Source organism: Ambystoma mexicanum, chromosome 4q, assembly GCF_040938575.1.
Source record: "Ambystoma mexicanum isolate Mex_15411 chromosome 4q, UKY_AmexF1_1, whole genome shotgun sequence".
NCBI lineage: Eukaryota > Metazoa > Chordata > Amphibia > Caudata > Ambystomatidae > Ambystoma > Ambystoma mexicanum.
In genome coordinates, this window is record NC_090928.1 from 1230742917 (window position 1) to 1230756930 (window position 14014).

The window sequence follows — 14014 nt, forward strand, 5'->3', positions numbered from 1 at the left end:
TTCACTTACGTGCATGGGAACCTGCGCTACAGGGTCTTTTTTTTAAAAACGTTATAATGTGGGTTGCACGGAACACCCCTGGATCACCTGATGCGATTACAGTGAACAAAGGTGCAGAGGACAACCCCTGCATCCCCGCTTCCCTTGTTCACTGTAATCACACAGAATGGTAGAAGTTTTCGAAATTTTCGGCTGTATGTAATTTTTATACAGCTGAAATTCGAAAATATCCACAATTCTGTTTATTAATTTCAGTCTTTCATACGGATACCCGCGCAGATCACAGAGTGGTTTCCCAGTGAGGCATACCCCCCCCCCCATTAGGGATATCTCACCCATGAGGGTAAGGGATTGACACCAAAGTCCAGTTACCAGGGGGAGACATAACGTGACGTGGACGTAAATACATCTTACAAACAGCGACAACCTGCAGGTATGTTTTTTGCGCCACATTCAAACCAACACTTTCCAACAAGACTGGAATAGGATTGTGCCCTTTTGTTAAGGCTGGACTGAACAATGATGTATGAAGCTTTCGCTAGAACCAGAGACACTGTCTACAGGTGGATGTGATCTAGGACTTCAAGAGAGCCACCCAAACTCCATCTATTCAGGGTAAATGATGACCTCCCTGTGTACTCTCTGGTGTTGTGCATTCGGCTCTGGGTAGCAGGAGCCATGACACTTACGTTGTCTCTCTGATCAAACTCCACCGAGCTGGACACGGAGGTCAGGCGCTCATAGCGTTCGTGGTTCTCAGAGTGCAGAGCAGACGCCACGCTAAATAAAGACAAGAACAAATAATTACCAATACATCATGTAGGAGAAGGAAAGAGGAGGCAGAGGAAAGAGGAAAGAAAGGAAAGAACTAAAGGGAAGAAAGAAGAAAGGAAGAGCTGAAGGAAAGAGGCAAGAAAGAACGAGCAAATAGGAATAAATGAAGGTCAGAAGGAAAGCAAGAATAAATGAAGGGAAGAAGCAAACAAAGAAGGAAGGGAAGAAGGAACGAGGCAAGAAAGAAGAAAGGAAGGTCAGAAGGAAAAATAAAAAAAGAATGAGCAGAAAGAAGAAAGGAAAGGAAGAAGGTACGAGTGAAGAAGAAAGGAAAGGAATGGTAGAAGCAAAGAAAGAAGAAAGGAAGGGAAGAAGGAAAGAAAGCAGAAATAATAAGGAGCAGAAAGAAAAAAGTAAGAAGGAAAGAAAGAAGAAAGGGAAGAAGGACAGATGAACAGAGAAGAAGGAAAGAGCGAAGGATAAAGGAAGGGAAGAAGGAAAGAGGAAGAAAAGAAATGAAAGGCAGAAGGACAGAAAGAAGAAAGGGGAGAAGTAAAAAGGAAAGCAAGAAGAAAGGGAAGAAAGAAGGAAAGGTGAAAGAAAGGGAAGAAGGAAAGAGTAGAAAAAAGCAATAAAAGAAAGAACGAGCCAAGCAGAAGAAACGAAGGGAAGAAGGAAAGGAGAAAGGAAGGGTGGAAGGGAAGTGAAGTCAAGAGAAAGAGAAGATGGCAGAACAAGGGAGAAGGTAGGGAGAGATGAAGGAAAAGCAAAGGAAGGATGGCCAAAGGGCGGAATGATGGAACGAAAGGATTAAGTATACATGCCAGGAAGGGATGGGCAGGAAGGACTTCAGCAAAGAAGCAGTAGAACAAACACCTAAGAAAATATGACACAAATTATGAAAGAATAATAAAGAAGTAAAAAGGAAGATAGGGAAACATTAAATAAAAGAAAGAAAACACAAGAAAGTAAAACTGGCAAGAAGGGAAACGAAAAGCACGGACACGTAGAAAAACAGTATAGCGGGACGAAGAGAAGGGAAAGAGAAAAAAAGAAAGCTAGAAAGGAACAAACAGGGTAAATACGTACAGCATATAAAATGGAAAAGGACCAATCAATCAAATAAGAAAACAAACAGGAAAACAAAACATTTTAAAATTATAAACACAGAAGAATAAAGAAGGGGCGGAAGGTAGAACGGGAGCGAGTGAACAAAACAAAGGGCAGGGGAGCAGGAGTAGAGTGGGAGGTAAGAGGAAGATGGAGAAAGAGACAGAAAGAAATAAGAAAACCAAGAAGAAAACAAACACAGGCAGAAGGAGAGAGAAATTAGAATATAAAAGAAAGAAAAATTAAGGCAAAGGTCTAGAAAAGTAGAAATACAAAGGAAGCAGAAAGAAAGGAAAAACGACGGCCCCAAATAAAGGGAAAGAAAGACAAGAGAGGGGGAAAGAAAGAAGGGCTAGAAAACGAGAAAGAAAAAGAAAAAAGGCTATAGAAAGAGAAAGCAAAACGGAAATAAATGTAGTTAGAAAGGGCGAGAGAGAGAGAGATAAAAGGAGAGAGAAAGAGAAAGGGAGAGGGAGAAAGGGGAAAGAAAGAGGGAGTGAGAAAGAGAGGAAGGCCTGGAAACATAGAGAAAAGAAAATAAGAAAGAAAAAGGAAAGGAAAGAAAAGCAAAGGCATAAGGAAGACAGTAAAGAAAGACAAGAAAGAGGGAGGGAAAGAAAGAAAACAGGGCTTGAAAAAGAAAACAGGCTACAGAAATAATGAGAAAGAAAGAAAGAAAGAAAGAAAGAAAGAAAGAAAGAAAGAAAGAAAGAAAGAAAGAAAGAAAGAAAGAAAGAAAGAAAGAAAGAAAGAAAGAAAGAAAGAAAGAAAGAAAGAAAGAAAGAAAGAAAGAACGAAAGGAAGGAAGAAAGAACTAAAGAAAGAATGACTCTGGGGGAAGTAAATGAGGGCTCAGAGGAGCGACTCCAGAAGCTCCACTGCAGAGAAGACCAGGAAGAAAGAAAGGCCAGGTTAGTTCAGCAGCCCCCCACCATAGCCAGCCCCCTGCCTCCCAGAGGAGTCCATGCTCTCCTGCCCAGAACAGGCGGCTGCATTGCAGGCCTGAGCGCTGGTGCATGAGCCTTCCTCCCCCCAGAGCCCATGATGGCCGCCGGCATCCCATCATGCAGCAGGGCCGCCCTGCTGCATGATGGTACTGAGGGAACCGCTCTAGGCAAAATGAATCCAAGGAACGCGTGGGGAGGAGGCGCAGGCGCAACACGGGCGTCCTGACAGACATAGATGAGTTATCAACGTGCAAGAGTAGAGAGAGAGCTGGAGACCTAAGGAGACTCTACTGTGTTCCTGCAGCAGCCCTCATCTGCCATCAAAAAGTAGGTTTCCAGCCCCTAGATGACAGAAAACAAGATGCAAGAAAGATCAGTGGGTTAAGGCAGCTACTGTAGTGAGAAGTGGAGAGGGGGTTATGCAAACAGGCCATCTGCTTGGGCTGGCTAGGGTGCTGTGGTATGATGTGGTCTGAGCGGTCTTTGATGGAAGTGCAATGCACTTGGCACAGAACATGGGGTGCTTCCCATGTCTGATGTGAGATCGCTCAATGAGCCTGCCTGAGGTCTGTAGGTGACCCGCTCTCACTTGGCCTGGCTATTGTCTAGGATAGCTCAGTAGGTCAAAGTGCCGCTTGCAGGGTAACATGTGAAATTGATTCGTAGATTAAGGTGGGCATGAACTGCTGACAACGCCACCATCCTCCAGCCTTCACGGAAGGCCCGCCTAAGGACATTAATGCACCAGCTGTGCCAACATGTTTTAATTCTCCTGCAGGAGTGAACAAAAGTGAGGTAAGCAGCCAGGCAAGGCATGCCGTGGACTCGAGCTAAATGTACATTCAAAGGATGGCTTTATTTTAAATATTTCTTAACCACATACAGGGTGTCCAGTCCCAACTACACTCAATACCCATGGTAACATCCCTAAGACACCTGTTGCCGATGCCCATTAAAGAACCAGAAAAGTCATTCTCCATTGTCAGGAGCCAACCCAAGACTTTGTGGCTTGAAGACCCTGAAAAAACAGCCCCTTCCAGCAGCACCTTCCGCAAGTCCCCACTACACACATCCATCCTCGATAATTGCAAAAACCCTTCAATCCATTTATATAAAAGAATCTCGGCTACACCAGTTCATCAAAGGTGTGATCTCTGACACATACTCATACCCTGTCATGCCCGGGACCAGCCGATCTGTGAATTTGCAAAGCCCTACGTCTTGAGGCGTGTCACATATGAAACACAAGAGTTAAAACTATATTTTAAATTGATAGCACACAATATTTCACAATTAAAGGCATGTGCGTCTTAACACCCAACTGCAGCTTCCACATGTAAAACATCAATCCCGACACTGATCTTTCCTGCACACAGAAAATAGGCACAAAGGTTTTTTTAAAATGTTTTACGGCTTTGCAGACACTGCCAAAGTCATATCAATGGGACCGCTTTGCGTGCACAACAAACAAGTACAGTAATTTTTACTGCTTTGTGTGCACAAAACAAAAAATGTCAATTGCAACACATACTTAAAAATAAGAAATGAGTCCAGTGCCCCATTAGACATTAGCTAAAACATTAACAGTCGCAATAACTGAAACTTAAAGAAGCCAGCTTTTACACCAATCACTTCTTTTAAAAAATATTGCACAACAATATTCAAGTCATCGCAACACACAACATACTGCAAAGACACTGATCGCATCCTAAACCCAGTGCACCACCCTATCACTTGTACCATTTAAAAAAAAAAAAAAAAAAACACAATTCCATCTGCTTGTATAAAACAATCTCGGCTACACTTCTTCAAAAAATGTGTGCTGTTTGACAAAAACTCAAATTCAGCCATTCACAGCCTGCCAAACTGTGTCTTGACAAAGCCCCTATACCTTGTACACATAGCAGCCTTACAGGGTGTCAAAGCGGGTCTTTATCCGGGGTTATAGGCTTGAAAGGCCTGAAACAAGTCCTCACCTTTTGTTTAATAATAAATCGCTGTAGGCCTAAATAATTGCACAAGACCACACATTCTGGGCAAACCGTAAAGTCAGGCCAACTAGTAGTGTGTAAAGCACAGCCCTAACACTGCTGAGATTTCCTCACACACAGATAAGCACAAAGCCTTGTTTGTGCTTTTGCTTCCACAAAACAAATAATATCAAAATGTGCTGTTTTGCCCCCCACCGACCAAATACTGTAAATTGTAACACATGCTTAAAATATAAGATATAATCTTTCAGGGACAAAACAGCAAAAGGCCTGGTATAATGCATGTTTTCCTTCAGGCCCAGAATCTAAATTATAAATATAGCCTTTATATTTATGTGCTGGTTAATACATCAAAATAGGGTTTTGGCTACAACTGCTGTTAACTGCTACATATGAAACATCCCAGCACTCATTTAAAATGTAAAGGAGCCTTGTAACTAGATCAGGACTTGCAAAAGATAATTTCTGCATGCCATACATTTATTTAAAAAATCAGTGACATTGTGCAACCTATATACAAATACACATTGCTGACATGTGTCAAAATAAGCGCAAACACTTCCCGCTGGCTAACAAGAGACAGGTTCTGCCACTGATATTTTATCTGGCAAAGAACCGCCTGCGCTGCCCATGCAGTGGTCTTTTCCATTGGCGCTGTAAACTGCACTTTACACAAAAAAGCAAATGGTTCTCACTTTGCTTGTAAAAGTGAACTGCTTTCATTATTTAAAAGAAACATGCATTGTCAAAGCCAATAGTTTGGACTTTTACATAGGCTCTGTGAAACACACTTTGCTTATAAAATGATAAAAAAATTGTCCATAGGCGCCCCTCTTTGAGAACGAACACGGCTACATGATCTGTTCTTTGGGATGGTAAACATTGAAGAGTCCGGATCCACACTTTAGCTCACTGTACCTTTCACAGAAGGGAAATACCCATTTGCATATCAGTCTTTGTCCCGCCCACATGGGCAGTCCAGCACCTGAATGCTATGGCAATTCTCTTCTGAACAAGAGTACCAACAGCAACCCGTTAAACGTGTTTCAGTCTTGTTGGGCCTCATCAGTGAGGTGGAGCTGTGCCTCTCTGAGAAAGGTACAGTGAGCTAAAGTGTGGCTGCGGACTCTCGAGTGAATACCTTCCCAAAGAACAGGTCAATGGGCCTTGTTCGTTCTCGCAGAGGGGCACATATGGACTATTTTTGATTGGTTAGGGGACTTCGGTTTAGTCACCCTACGTTTCCTAGGGTCATCCAGACGTGCACCCCTTGCTCTGTGCTCAGAGAGGCACAGCTCCAACACACTGATGAGCCCCAACAAGGCTGAAACGTGTATGGGGTTGCTGTTCGTACTCTTGATCAGAAGGGAATTGCCATAGAATTTCGGTGCTGGACTGCCCATGTGGGCGGGACAAAGACTGATATGCAAATGGATATTTCCCATCTGTGAAAAATACAGTGAGCTAAAGTGTGGCTGCTGACTCTCGAGTGGGTACCTTCCCAAAGAACAGGTCAATGGGCAGTGTTCGTTCTCGCAGAGGGGCACTTATGGACTATTTTTGATTGCTTATAAAATGAACTGCTTTCATTATTTAAAAGAAATACAAAGTGTAAAAGGCAATAGTTTGAACTTTTGTATAGGCTCTGGAAAACACACTTTACTTACAAAGTGAATTGTTTTGCCTATGAGGTGAATTCACATAGGGCTGCCATGCCAGCCTCTATTTGCACTCTATATCATACCTATATCCAAGTTTAATGTTACTAGCCATTGTAGATAACTATCTAACCTTTGCCATTAAATTATAAAATCATGACATCATCTATGCTACATATAGAATGTATGTATGCTTCATATAACATAAAAGGCAGAACCCTCTGCAGCGTCATTTCTGCAAAACCCTTAGTCCACAGCCCCTGTCTTCAGAGCTCACTTCGCCCCATCAATAGTCATCGAGCCAACACCACCACGGGCTGCTTCAATGTTTATACACATTTTATATACAATGTATATTCACTTTATATCGAACCACCTCAATGTCATATTAAAATATTTTAATAACAGTTTTATACCCACATTAAATAAAATATAAATTTTATATCAAATTGTTATTTTTTATATTCTTTTTATATAAAATGTATATTCACTTTATATCAACACCATATCAAAAGGGGGCAGGGCTAAGAACACAAAGGGGGCGTTCCCACTTGTCAACATTTTAAGGTGCGTGAAAGGGGGCCCCATACACCACTTATAGTAATAGGTCTTTCGGAAGGTTTTAGATTTGGAGGTCACAGTGATTAGTTAGCATCTCAGCTCCAGTTAGCATAGCAAAGCTGGAGGGATGACCCCCACTATGAATATGAATAAGCAACAATATTCAATTTTACTCATGATTTTAGATGCAGGCTGGAGTATAGATAAGAACCATATCCACAGCAAGACCGTAATATACTGTAAGTAAACTTAGTTTTAATACAACTACTTACATCTACAAGGGTGACATGATGAATGACAGTTGAATAGATTGTAGCTAATTTATGTTAGTCTTTGGTTTATTTTCAGAGAAGGGCCGGCAGCGGCAAGCAACAGTTGTACCCCGCTGCGCATTGCATGGCCAATTGAAAATGGCCTGGGAAAAATCAAGCTATATAATTAATCAAGTAGATTTGAATGAAGAAATAGATAGGGGTAGTATTTGACTACCCTAATTGTGTATAGGAAGTAGAGTGGACAATATCCCCCTTGATTTGGAATAAGGGCGCAAACTAAAATTTCATCACAGAAACTGTATCACCCCAGTACTACAATACAGTACTATAGTTTCCAGAAGGCTAACTAGCCCCTGATGAATTTCTACTGATTGACTCTGACACGATAGGAACGAAACATGTTGGGCAAATAAAGGGAAAACACATCTTCTACAAAGATCTATAGATTAGTTGCAATATTTGCACCCTTCAGGTGTTTTCAGACACTGGGCAGAATCGAGCACTGTGACACTTTTGCACTTTATAATTGTTTTTACCAGTTCGTGGTTTTTAAATGTATGACTGTATTTAACATTGTTTGGTATGTTTGTAACTGTGCCTTCATAGAAAACTGATGAGTGATCATGTATCATTTATTGATTATTAAATATTTCAAGCTAACAAGTTGGTCTTAGAAGTGTTTAACTCTACCTATACTAGCAGTCCAGGTAGGTTACATATATACAGAAGCGTGTTGTACCAGGTATAACGCTCCTGCTGCTATTTCAAATTCCCTGGAATCTCCCACAGTATACTTGTTTGTCATAGGTGTTTCAGTGCCTGGATCTAGGATTGAGGTTGCACTAGCAACGAGATATAGCAAGCAAGTTTACCGCTCCACTACTGCACAACTTGCGGCCTGCATCTAGTATGAAAGCAGTTACAAAGGGTTCTCAAGCGATTACACATTTAAAATGGCCTCTGATAAAGGACATTGCCCTAAAGCATGCCCGGAGCCGCTACTCTGCTGCACATGCCATCTTGGTTTTGGGCATTCCGAGCATGCCCACGTTTGAACGTTTTGGCTCATCGATGAATGACATCCAGGTCAAAGTGCAAGTAAGCTGATGTTTTTGCCTCGACTGGCCTTTCAATGCTGTTTCTGCTGATTGGCTCCATCATTCCCATGTGTTCCTTTATTACACAAATGGTACCTCCTACTTATGAACTTAGAGGCATTGTTGCCCAGCAACAGACAGTTTACGAATCCAGAATTATTAAAAGGGGACTTCAGGTTCTCGGTTACTCTCCAACTTCAAGTTAGTCGCCTTGGGAATATCTTTTAGACACAGTCAAGGATACTCCAAAACTGGATAGAGACTTAATAAATAAGTTAAAGATTACCTCCAGGTTTAGTAGAGGACTTCCATCCAGCCTTTGGTTGTGCCATCAGCTCTAAGGTCACCGCACCTTGACAGTTTGCATGGTCTGACTTTACTATAACCAAAGTGGACAAGCCCACCACTTGAACCGTTAAAATGCCCTTATGATGTATCTTTATGCTCCCTAAAGAAAGTGGCATTGTTTTACCACAGGGTATATATGTGCATCCTAATGGAGCCTCGGGAGGGGCAGTATGGCTTGTGTTGAAAACCTCTTTGAGTTGGACCCTGAGAAAACATTGGTTGTCCCCTCACTCTGCGTTCACAGGGACTTGAAAAGGTTAAACCAGATAGCTACTTCTATTATTGAGTTGAATGAACATGTTAGTCAGAAGCAGCTCAACATAGCTCTTTCCTGCAGCCAATTGATTCCCTCCGACAACAAGCCACCATTTCCACTCTAATGAGGGATGCAAGTCATTCGGGGCGGCAGAGCGGTGGGCGTTCCACAAAAGCAACATCAGTCTTTGAAAGGATGGGGTATGGATTCAGCAGCGGTTAAGAGGGTCCGGGATTCAATGTGGTTTGCATGTTTTTGCAATGCCTGAAAACGATGGCCAGGGTAAGGTCATTCTTGTCATTGCTAGCCTGGTGGCAATTTGGACTGATTCCATTTAATCTTCAAGAACGTAGTCATTTGTTGGAACAATTGGATATTTTCCATCGAGAATTGAGTATTACGCTTGAACAGAAAGGTGCAACTGAGTGCAGGGATAAAGATTTGTCGACCGCCACCCAAGGAGCGCATGATGCAGTCTAGAATGGGAACCACTAAGAGACCCGTGACGTGTGATGGTCAGGAGGAGCCGCTAGGAGCATTTCATCATGGTTCTTTGGAGAAGAAAAAGGTGCATTGGCCATAGTGATATCCTTGATTTCAAAGACCTATGAACTTTTTCAATTGCTAATGCAAAGTGATTTTTCACATAAAGAGCCAGGTCCAAATTGGTTGAAATTTGGCTTGGATACGCCACTCAAAAAATAATGTCAGAGAAGGAGGGAAACCTCTGCAATATAAGTCATATATATGTTTTAGCTATTAAAGAAAAGTACAAATATTTAGTGTAGAGAAAAGAGGCACTTTGTGAGAAAGTGTTCCCCAGATATTGGGAAACTAGCCAGCGCAAATGATTTGGGGGTGAACACCTGTGGCCATACATTTCAGCACCTCTCGTTTTATATATCAATATTGAGTTGATCTGGCAGAAAGCTACTATGCTGGGTGGTCTTTAGAGCAGTCTGTCATTTTATGAGAAGGAACAATGCAAATTAACACAATACTACAATTGAAGCCAGAGCCTGAAATGACGACACCGGCAGATGTGTTTCCACTAATCTATGTGGTTAGAACCCCGAAGGCAGATTAATTGCAACTGAACGTGTATACCCACAAAAAGAAATACAATGTGGTGCCATTGATGGCACAGCATCGAGTGGTATTCCAACCATCACATGGCTGATATTTTATAACAAATGTATTCTTTGGCCAACATGGTACAGAATGTTTCTGATGTTTTATTCAAGAAAAAGATGTATAGTTAAAGAAAAACACGCATGACTGTTAGATGGATTTAATTCTCTAAGAACAATGCCCTATGATAATATCTACACCAATCAGTCAACATTCAAGTGAAGAGTAACACTCCGATTGTTCCTATGAATGATGTGCGACTTTCACACTTGTGTAGATTATCACAGACTAAATGCAAAACACCATTAGCCGCTTGAATATCCAGGTCCAAAATCAACCCGTGTGCCGGGGACTTCAATTATTGATTGTCCTGAGGTCACCAGACACTATGCAGCTGCTTGTAGCCAGATTGCCTGCATATTAGGAGCTATGTAACTATATACAGAGTGGTGGCCAAATGTTTTCAGGGCATATAGATATGTAACCTGCGGCATTGGTGTCTTCTGCTTTAGTGAATTATCAGGTTATTTATACGGAAGAAACTGCATACTCGATCAGGAGTGTGCCCTGCAAATACAGTGGTTTTGATGTGTGCATGAATACTGCTTTAAAATCTATATTTGGTTATTTGAGTGCAGGGTTATGTCTTTTGGGTTGTGAAATACTCCCAATATGATGCGTATACATGTAATTCAGTAGAGCTTTCTGATTGTACATTTGGGACATTTCGTTTGTATATTTTTGTAAAACCAGAGAGAATAATATGTTAAAGCAGTTCTACCTAAATTACATATTTTAAGCTTGTGAAATGTAAATTTCTAGTTAAATCAGTGATATTTCCAGCTCTGCGATTGTGCCAAGGACTGGTAGGGTGATTCAGAATTGGCCACTCCCCAAAAAACATGAGAGCAACACAATATTTCTTACATTTTACCATTTCTATTGAAGGTGTACTGCTGATTATTCATGGTTTTTGACTCCTTTAACTTGAAAATTTGTTTGGAATGAAGATACCACAAAAGGTGTTTAACGAGTTGAACTAAGGCCTTCCCTACGACCCAATATTTCAAGAACTGCATTGGGTGAAGAGGTTCTATTTGGAGAAGGACAATGGCAATATTTAAAATCCTAACGTGCGTTGCTGTAGTTACCAATGTTCTCAAATTAATTTTTCTGCTCCGTTTCTGCTCAGAGAAAAAGAATAAAAATTCAGGTGCACTTTCTGGTCCTGCTTCCAAAGTTAAAGTCAATCTCAACTAGACAGCAAGTATCCGACTGAAAAAAGCAGAAGTGCTATACCAGATCGGTCACTTCAAGCCACAAAACGTGAGCCTTCGAAATATGCATCGGTAGGAGTGTATATCGAGCCACATATGTTCCAGTCTCAGATGAAAGACCTTTGGTGCCAGATACAGATCCAACAGCCTGATTGCAGAACATCAGAGGATGGCTGGTTTGCTCATTGTCTCTGGCGTCCCTGCCAAGATTAAAGATGGGGTTTGCTAGGTTTCTGATCAGGGACATGTGGGGTGAAATATAGCTCCTGAATGCCAGAAATAAAGAGGGCAGGGTGATTTGTAAAATCCCACTGAAATATAAGTCCAGCACAGAAATGGTGATGTCAGACAGGAGACCTATTGAACCAAAAACAGGCCCAAATCTCAAAGAAAAGTGGGCTTGAATCTCTAAAGTGTAAAGATCTGCACAGTGCATTTCAGCAATGAAAAAAAAGACATGTGGCCGATAATGCTGTGTTACTAAATCCATGAAGAGCTGCACTTTTACTTAAAGAGACAGACGGCAGCGTGTACACTATCTTTATGCAACATGAGCCTGTGATCCCAAAATTTTTATTGAAACCAAGCTTCTTGCATTTACAAGAAATAAAAATTTCCTTTTTTGTTTTTCCTCATCCAAAAGACAGTATGCAGAGAGAAGTGCTCACTAGACTTTCAGAGTTTGAACATGGTTTTCTCATATAACTGCCCTGTACATATGGACAATCCAGAAGTGATATTCATATATTTTGTAACTGAGATTAAAGAAGTTCATTATACCTGGATATAAGGCCAAGGTGCCTTATAAAATGTCATGTAAAATGCGTTGTGTGGGAGTTTAAAAGTCATTGCTTGCAAATCTTACATTCAGACGGTCATTTCTCCTAAGCATGAAACTTACAGCCCGATTCATGGAATTATCTGCACGTAAAACACAGATTTGTGTGCCATTCAGCCCGAAAATCCCTGTTTGAGGTATGGGGATTTTCGGGCAGAATGGCGTGCAAATCTGCGTTTTACGCGCAAATAATTACATGAATCAGGGGCTTCACCACCAAGACCTTCCCTCGGTTGCCCTGGAGAGAGAGGTCTGGTTATCAACCATAAATCAGGGCCATTACTTAAAAATATAGAAAGAAATACACTGCTTAGATTTAGACCACGGTGAAAACAGATAAGGCCACGCCTGTTCTTTCAGCAGAAGTGACCTTGAGGTCACAATTCCCATAAAATGTCCATTAGAGTTGCAATCAGGGCCATTGCAGGCCTTGAAGAGAAAGGCGAACATAAACATGAGCCAGGCTCTGGCTGATTACATGCTCAAGGGAAAATGAAACTGAAAGCGAATTAAAAAAAAGACTGGAATCTAGTTAATGGAAAAATGCATATTATTGCGTAAAAGGGGCCGTGTATATACGACAACAGTCATTCTAGACATTTATTAAAGGTGACAGTAACCCCCTTTAAACCATGCTAAAATGAATTTTGTGTGATAAACATAACTAAAGTTATTAATGAAAATTTGATTTGGGCCTTCCCTTGATTCCGAGAGATTTGAGAGTTGTTGTGAGGGTGAAGGAAATAATTAACATGAGAACTATGCAGTGGCATATTTTTCACTGATAGGGCTCCTGAGTAAATAAAGAAAAAACGTATCTCTGTATCGGTAGGGCGTGCCGACTTCGGATTAGCATCATCGGATTTGCCTTAAAATGTAGTTCTTGAAAATTATATTCATACTTGTAAACATTTGAAAAATTAGGGTACTTGCCATGTTCATAGATTTTTAGAGTTTTGAACATGCCGAGCCCACTCGTTAGTTTGGGATGACGAAGCTCCTCTCACAGCTTTCCTAACTCACACCCCTCATCTCCTTGTCCTATTAGCACACATATGTGGGAGGTGGACAGAGAAAACCAACCAATCCCTTTTGTGGGAATCATGACAAGTTTGTGATGTCATTTGCCCTATAAGTAGACAAGTTTGCATTAGAACTGGGCTTTTTCACTTATTCTGGGAGGCAACCTGCTGCTGAACTCTTGCGAGAAATATCCAAGCCGAGAGGCCCCAAATCTTGCATTGGAGACAGGAACCAGGAGATATAGAAACTGACTGGGACCCCAACACCCTTGCTGTCCCAGAGGTGCCCTGTTGTTCCCTGATGTCCATTACAAGGCTTTTCCTGTAAGTAAAACTATCCCCAAAGCCATATATTGGGTAGGCCCTGCATTTTCACGCATTGTTTAAGTTATTTCCCCATAGCAAAATATGCTGTTTGTCTGTGTAGATCCTTAGGCATATTTAATTAAAGTAAATCAATTAATTCCCCTATAGAAATCACAGGTGTTTTGTTGGCATTCGAAACTAACCAGCTCTTTCCAGTGTGTTTTGAGCCGGTATTGATATCGAAATTCCCCATTGATCCCCTTAATTTTAAATCAGAGGTGTGAAGCCTGGTATTTCCTTTGCACGTGCAGTAAAACATTGAAATTGCCCCTTTGTTCCCATTGTGCTTGGACCAAAACCACAAAGTCCTGCATGTTCTTTTGAGATGTGGAAAAACAGATTTTCCCATTGCTTTTCTTTCCC

The 14014-nt window shown here is 41.3% G+C and overlaps 1 protein-coding gene across 4 annotated transcripts in view; it reads right to left on the minus strand.

The window, feature by feature from the left end:
- The window catches only part of TMEM63B (transmembrane protein 63B), a 506581-nt gene that overhangs the window by 199733 nt on the left and 292834 nt on the right, over positions 1-14014 (minus strand). For 3 of the 4 annotated variants that reach the window (XM_069608789.1, XM_069608792.1, XM_069608790.1), the window contains one exon: positions 690-780. In XM_069608789.1, coding sequence (XP_069464890.1) covers positions 690-780 — 91 coding nt within the window. Of the gene's footprint in view, positions 1-689; positions 781-2816; positions 2918-14014 lie in introns of those variants that run through there. The other variant, XM_069608791.1, reaches the window with a different exon arrangement.